We start from the raw sequence: 7,829 nt of genomic DNA, 5'->3' as shown, positions 1-7,829 counted from the left end.
GGGGGGGTGATGGCTATTCGACCGGGGGCCGAAGAGTCCGAAGCTTCCTGTCGTCCAGCCCCTTCCAGTACTTGAAGTTGTTGTCCAGGTGTTGCATCAAATTTGGCAGGTCTGCAAACGCTAAAGAGAGAAGACAGGCTGTTTACATGCCGGGGGGAAGGGGCAGATGGGATTGCGGTCACTGGCCATGCTTTAGAGAATCACAGAGTTGGGACCACCAAAGGTCATCTAGTCCAACCCCCTGCACAAGGCAGGACATTCACAACTACCTCCTCCACACACACCCAGTGACCCCTACTCCATGCCCAGGAGATGGCCAAGATGCCCGCCCTCCCATGAACTGTCTAAAGCCATAGAATCAGCATTGCTGACAGATGGCCATCTAGCCTCTGCTTAAAAACCTTTCAAAGCACATGCCGCGGATGGGACCGGAGGGTGAAGTTTTCGGATTTTCACGAGCACCTCTCAAAAGGGCTACATAACCCCTGATTAGGGTTGCCAACCTGCAGGCGATGGCTGGAGATCTCCCGCTATTACAACCAATCTCCAGGCGGCAGAGATCAATTCGCCTGGAGAAAATTTACCCCTTTGGAAGGGGGACTCTATGGCATTATATCCCACTGAAGTCCCTCCCCTCCCCAAATCCTGCCCTCCTCAGGCTCCCCCCCCCACACACAAAAAAAATCTCCAGGTATTTCCCAATCTGGAGCTGCCAACTCATCCCTGATAAAATGGGTCTAGCCAACAATACAACGGAAAACTGTATGCGGAGTGCAGTTTTTAAAAACAAACCAGCCTGAAAGCAGTTCCAAATCTCAAAAAATATCATCTGTACAAGCCCTGTGCAGTTGACCCTAAGCAACTGAGGTTTACTTATAACACATTCCTGTTTGGTATTAACTTGTCATAGTAGGCTCAGAGAGCTATTGGACTGGAATGGATCCAAAGGTTACCGGTTCTCCTAGAACGAAAGGCAACCCACCCTCATTAACCCCAGCAAGAATTGGTCTTTCTGATACATTCACAGCGCATTCCTGAGCTCTAAGGGCGAAAGCCCTTAGGAGGCCAGGAAGGTGCCGCGACGGTGTCCGGGCCCCCTGCGACGGCATACGGGCAACTAACACCAGTGTAAATTGCCCGAATGCTGGCGGGAAGGCCCGGATGTCGGTTGCAGGGCGCTGCCAAGGCAGCGCTGCCCTGGGATGCCAATGGGGCCTTCCGCCAGCGTCCCAGCGCCGTCAAAGCCTGCACCGGCGTCCCGGGAGGTGTTCCTGGGGCGTTACGGTCCCGGGCTGGGGGCGGAACTGCCTTTAGCCGGCCTCCAAAACACTTTCCGGCAGGGAACACTCCTTTTTTGGGGGAGCGAGATACACCATCTTTTAGGTGGCGTATCTGGGTTGCACGGATTTCTTGCGCCAGGAGGGTTGCTTGCGGCCGCATTGCCTCCTAAGCCCAGCACAGGCAGTGTCTGCTGAGCTGTCATAAGAGGATTCCTGGTTAGAAATCACTTACCGTCCCAAGCATCGAACATGTCGGTGATGAAATAATCAATGAACGATATTTGAGATTTGGGGATGCTGCAAGTGTTCCTGTCAAAAACGGGCATCACCACGGGCAAACCTTGCCTCTTCTCTTCATCTGTCTGCAAAGAAAACAATTTCACAGTCACCTTAGTGTTAATGCACCCATTTATTTATTACGTTCGGCAATTATCAAGCTACGTATCAAAAGTCAGCGTTCAGAGAGGCAGGCAAGAGCAGGCTCAAGCCAAGTAGCTGACTTTTGTGAAGCCAATTAAAAAACAACCACATTAAAACACAGGCAGGATAGCCGATAAATCCATGTTGAGAACGGCAATGCTAAAAGGGATGGCACACAGGGGTGTGTATTTGGGTATACCCAAGCAAGAAATAATATCAAAGATCCCTATTTTGTACATTTTAATTTGTAAGCCACCTTGAACACATGAACACATGCAGCTACCTTATACTGAATCAGACCCTCGGTCCATCAAAGTTAGTATTGTCTACTCAGACCGGCAGCGGCTCTCCAGGGTCTCAGGCAGAGGTCTTTCACATCGTTTACTTGCCTAGTCCCTTGAACTGGAGATGCCAGGGATTGAACCTGGGACCTTCTGCATGCCTTGAAGAAGGCATGATAAAGAAGTATTCATTATGGGCTTTCCCATTCCTTACTCTCATCTTTAAGACATAGACTAGGGGGAGGACTGCCACAGCCACTCTCCTTCCCCCCGGCTTTTTCCTCCAAAGAAAATCAAATATCAAAGGTTCGGTGGAAATTTCTCCAGCTGTCCCCGATCGTGCCCACCTGTGCAAAATATTCCTCAGAGATGCGACCGGCCCACTCCACGCACTGCTCCAGAGACCGACACGGGTTGGAAATATCAGCGCACTTAATCAGCATCCGCTTAATCAGGATTCGGTTCTCGGGAGACGTGAGGACATTTTTGACGGATTCGCCTTCGCTGCTTGTACTCTGACAGGAGGGAAGTTTGCGAAGGTGTTATCGTCGTAACTGAGGCATGCACTTCACGCGTATTTACATATACATGCACATGCGCAAGATTGTAAAGGGTTTCTGTACACTGTTCATCTCAATATGCCAATTCCTCACTGGCTGGAAATGATCTATGCCCACACTTGATTGGATCTTTTCCCTAGAACTTGTCTTAGAATAGAATCATAGAGTTTGAAGGGACCACCAGGGTCATCTAGTCCAACCCCCTGCACACGGCAGGAATTTCACAACTACCTTCCCCTCTTGCACCCCTAGTGACCCCTACTCCATGCCCAGAAGATGGCCAAGATGCCCTCCCTCTCATGAACTGTTTAAGGTCACAGAATCAGCACTGCTGACAGATGGCCATCTAGCCTCTGCTTAAAAACCTCCAGGGAAGGAGAGCTCACCACCTCCTGAGGAAGCCTGTTCCACTGAGGAACCGCTCTAACTGTTAGAAAATTCTTCCAAATGCTCACCACCTCTCTCCCTGTGTAGCCCAGGGCATTACAGTCACCTTCCTCTCCCCACAACAGACACCCTGTGAGGTAGGTGGGGCTGAGAGAGTGTGACTAGCCCAAGGTCACTCCACATGAGCGGTGGAGGCTAATCTGGTGAACCGGATTTGTTTCCCGGCTCCTACACACGAAGCCAGCTGGGTGTCCTTGGGCAAGTCACAGCTCTCTTAGAGCTCTCTCAGCCCCACCTTCCTCACAGGGTGTCTGTTGTGGGGAGGGGAAGGGAAGGTGATTGTAAGCCGGTTTGAGTCTCCCTTAAGTGGTAGAGAAAAAGTGGGGTATAAAAACCAACTCTTCTTCTTCGGTCCCGTACACAGAAAAGGCCAGACTTTCAACCTGGAGGCAGAATGCCTGTCCCACCCTCAGCGACCCCATTTGATCGCCTTCCCAAATGGCCCCTCGATGGGATTCCCATTGTTTGTCGAGGACCAACCACTGGGATGACCAACAACACACACAAAAAAGGGGCGGATGCGTCAGCTCTTGTTTGCACTGACTTCAAAATCCTTGGGCCAGCGCCAGCTCTTCTCTGAATAAAATGGAAAGATTTCCAAGGGTAGCTCAAAGAAGCCCTTTGTAAAGAAACACGCACAAGAGAGACAGCCTCCTGCCCAGGCCTGCACAAAGGGCAACTGACTTGGAGGAAGTCCTTAAATTCACAACGCAAAAATAAATAAGGGAGAAACCAAGTAAATGGAATCTCCCTCAGCTTTCCATCTCCCCCCCTCTTTCACCCATTTATTTTAATTACATTTATTTTAATTACTTGCAGAAAAAAGTGCCTTTTGTGGTAGCGGCGGGGAAGAGAATTGTTAAACCATAACAAAACCAACTAGAAACTGCCAAAGCTACTTGTCGGGAGACGCCAAATGTCTATTCTCACGAAACCCAACATTTTGAAACCACGTTCTCTCCGCCACTTGCAGGAAGATGGGTGGGGAAGGGCCGTAGCTCAGTGGTAGAGCATCTGCTTGGCATGGAGAAGGTCCCAGGTTCAACCCCCGGCATCTCCAGTTCAAGGGACTAGGCAAGGAGGTGATGTGAAAGACCTCTGCCTGAGACCTTGGAGAGCCGCTGCCGGTCTGAGAAGACAATACTCACGTTGAGGCACCGAGGGTCCAATTCAGTATTAGGCAGCTTCGTGTGTTCATGTGGACGTGTGAATTAACAATGCAAATCAGTTGCAATGGGATGCAGGCAGAGATCTACACATGAACACATGAAGCTGTCTCATACTGAATCAGACCTTTGATCCCTCAAAGTGACTATTGTCTACTCAGACCAGCAGCGGCTCTCCAGGGTCTCAGGCAGGGGTCTTTCACATCACCTACTTGCCTAGTCCCTTTAACTGGAGATGCTGGGGATTGAACCTGGGACCTTCTGCATGCCAAGCAGATGCTCTACAAACTGAGCCACAGCCCCTCTCCTGTGCTCTTAGAGCGAGATACATAGAAGACAAAGCAAGGGGATGGAAGAAATTTCTATACTCTAGAGCCCAGCTCAAGTGCGCTTCATCGGGGGCAAAACACAGGCTTCCCTATTCTTGCCCAAGATGTATCTTCTACCAGCCAGCGTACCACACTAGTGAGAGTGTCCCCCAGAACTGAGGAGAATTGGGTTCAAATCCCAACTCAGCCGTGAAGCTCCCGGGGTAACCTTGGCCCAGGCACTGCCTCCCTCTCTCTCAGCCTAAACTACCTCACAGGAGAAAATGGAAGAAAGGAAAACCCGGTAGGCTGCCTTCAGCTCCTTGGAAGGGATAAACAGTGATCTTAGGGCTCTCTCACACAGGCACACATGAACATATAAAACACATGAACACATAAAGCTGCCTTCTACTGAATCAGACCCTTGGTCCATCAAAGTCAGTATTGTCTACTCAGACCAGCAGCGGCTCTCCAGGGTCTCAGGTCTTTCACATCCCCTACTTGCCTGGTCCCTACTTTCACATCCCCTACTTGCAACTGGAGATGCCGGGGATTGAACCTGGGACCTTCTGCGTGCCAAGCAGATGTTCTACCACTGGAGCAATCGTCGTTTGGCTGAAACGAAGAAGCCCAATAGAGGCGGAAGCTCTTCCCCTGCTAAGAGTACCCAGATCAAACCCATGCAGCAAACAGTTCCCCAAGAAGCAGCAACCGGTAACTTTGGGGGAGTAGTTTAAAGTTCCTGCCCCCCATTTTACTTACTCCAGTCTCCTCGAGGGCCGCCAGGGGCTTATTGATGCTGTTGACAAACTTGTTGACGTGTTCAAAGTGCTTGGTCATTTCCGTCGCCAGGACCATGTCGATGATGGCTTGCCGGAGGGTTCGGTATTCGTTCCTGCAGGGATAAGTCAAGAGAAACATGCGTGGGCGCCCTAAAAGCCGTCCAGCTACTGGCCCAGGCACGAGGCCACCAAAGCACTATGGCCTCTGGGCCTCCTAGGGTTGCCAACCTCCAGGTAGTAGCTGGAGATCTCTCACCATTACAACTGATCTCCAGTCGAAAGAGATCAGTTCCCCTTGAGAAAATGGCCGCTTAGGCGATTGGACTCTACGGCATTGAAATCCCTCCCCCAAACTCGCCCTCCTCAGGCTTACAATCACCTTCCCCTCCCCTGTGAGGTAGGCGGGGCTGAGAGAGCTCTAAGAGCGCTGTGACTAGCCCAAGGTTACCCACCCTCCTCAGGTTCCGCCCCCCCCGCCCCCAAATCTCCAAGTATTTCTCAACCTGGAGCTGGCAACCCTAGCGGAGGGGGACAATTAGGAGCGGGGCCCAGAGAACGGGTAAGGTGGAGATGAGGTTGGAAGAACCATTGGGAAGAACCATTGGGGGTGGCATAGATGCAGAGAGGAGACAGGAAGACGCATTTTGTGAAGGGCCAACCCCTCGTCAACTGGCTCATGCGACTTCAGTAACCCCTTGATTGTGTATTTAGGAAAAAATCATCTATTGCGCCATAGAATCCTACACTTGATAATCACTCCCAACTTCCGTATCGCTTTGTGACTGTGTGATTTGGATAGGCTGTAAGCTTCACTTGTAAGAGGGCCTTTAACAGACCAAGAAGCTCTGCATTTATTGAGAACCTGCCAAAGCTGGAGGGTGAGAGATTCAAAACAGATAAAACGAAGTATTTTTTCACACAACGCATAGTGAAATTGTGGAACTCCCAGCCCCAGGATGTGGTGATGGCTGCCAGCTTGGAGGGCTTTAAGAGGAGAGTGGACATATTCATGGAGGAGAGGGGTATTCATGGCTATTAGTTAGAATGGATATTAGTCATGCTGCATACAGACCACTGAAGAAGGCAAATACTCCGAAACGCATATGGTCTATATGTGATTGTTTGTTTATGGTTAGTGTATGATTGTATGACTTATTGTATATTATGCCTATAGTGTTATTTTAGTATATGTGTTTGGAAGGCTTCTTGCAAGGCCATATAGGAGTTACTAGCATCATTTGGATTGTAACTTGAATTAAACTTATATGTATTCAGAAAACTTTTTAATGGTTAAACTTTTAATCATGTCATTGGCCTTGTCGGGTGTGGTTTTTTTTTTTTTTTTGCTTGACCTTCTAGGCACTTAATATTGACTTCAGCGACTCACCTCTCCATGTTTTTAAAAATATTGCATTTCTCGTCCCGCGTGGTGAGCTGGAAGGCCAAGGCGGCGTGATGGCTCTCCAGCACCGCTGTGTCGTTGTACAAAACGGCCAGCTCACTCCCTGCGTTGCACAGGAAAGAATTCGTCCGGCCCGGGTGATCCACATCGTGAACGGTGGCAGCTAGGAGGGCAGCGACTTCGTCGATGGGATCCAAAGTTTGCTGGGGAAATAAAAAAAAGGGAGACACGGACTATTTGGGTTGCCAGCGTGGTGTAGTGGTTAAGAGCGGTGTTTAGGAGCGGTGGACTCTAATCTGGAGAACCAGGTTTGATTCTCCATTCCTCCACACGAGCGGCGGACTCTAATCTGATGAACTGGGTTCATTTCCCCACTCCTCCTCGTGAAGCCAGCTGGGTGACCTTGGGCTAGTCACAATTCTCTCCGAACTCTCTCATCCCCACCTACCTCACAAGGGGTCTGTTGTGGGGAGAGGAAGGGGATTGCAAACCAGTTTGATTCTCCTAAAAAGTTAGAGAAAGTCGGCATATAAAAACCAACTCTTCTTCTTCTTCTATACTGAATTAAAGATTGGAGAGATCAAACTCCCCTCGCATATTCTGTCTGACACGCTAGCTTTCCCCAAGCAAGGTGAGTTGTGTGTGTGTGTGGATTTAAAAGCATAAACTCCCTCATCTGCATTCTGGTTGCAGTCCCCCAAGGGCTATACCCAGTTACCTACCTGCACGCTTTTACAAAAATCCATTATCTATCAAATCCCCCTTCGTTCAAAGAGATTAGGTCAGTGTACATGGTTCTTCCATCCCCATCTTATTGCCACAACCTTTCCCCAGAAGCCACCTCACCCCTCCAGAACCAGTTGCAGGACGGCCCTGTGTAGTTCAGAAACAGTTCTAGACTGGAGACGTCCCCAAATTTCCTGAGCGCACGGGCTCAGTCCAGACATCTTGCAAAACCACCGCTTCTTTAACCACAGTTAATGTGTGAAACCAGGGGTCAGCTCCCAGACCATCCCCCAAACCCCGGTTTGCTTGAGGGAGGCGGACGGATCAGCAGCTGTGCTTGGAGGCTCCCCCACGGCTTTGCTTTTCGTCCTTTCTGACTCTTTTGGAAAGCTGTCAGAGCAACTTTAGGCTGTTTAGCACTAGTAAGGATTTGCTAAGAGCTTTCCGTGGGCCTGTT

General features: G+C 49.9%; 1 protein-coding gene across 2 annotated transcripts in view; it reads right to left on the bottom strand.

Annotated features, from left to right (window-relative positions):
• Positions 1-7,829, bottom strand: part of PDE8A (phosphodiesterase 8A) — a 121,974-nt gene continuing 114,145 nt past the window's right edge. For both annotated transcript variants that reach the window (XM_056865670.1, XM_056865671.1), the window contains exons 18-22: positions 6,632-6,849; positions 5,225-5,357; positions 2,329-2,496; positions 1,513-1,642; positions 1-120 (exon numbers count right to left, since the gene is read on the bottom strand). In XM_056865670.1, coding sequence (XP_056721648.1) covers positions 14-120; positions 1,513-1,642; positions 2,329-2,496; positions 5,225-5,357; positions 6,632-6,849 — 756 coding nt within the window. In that variant the 3' untranslated portion in view covers positions 1-13. The remainder of the gene's footprint in view (positions 121-1,512; positions 1,643-2,328; positions 2,497-5,224; positions 5,358-6,631; positions 6,850-7,829) is intronic.

The sequence above is a fragment of the Euleptes europaea genome, chromosome 20, assembly GCF_029931775.1.
Source record: "Euleptes europaea isolate rEulEur1 chromosome 20, rEulEur1.hap1, whole genome shotgun sequence".
NCBI classification, from domain to species: domain Eukaryota; kingdom Metazoa; phylum Chordata; class Lepidosauria; order Squamata; family Sphaerodactylidae; genus Euleptes; species Euleptes europaea.
This window is presented reverse-complemented; position numbering and strand designations above follow the sequence as displayed.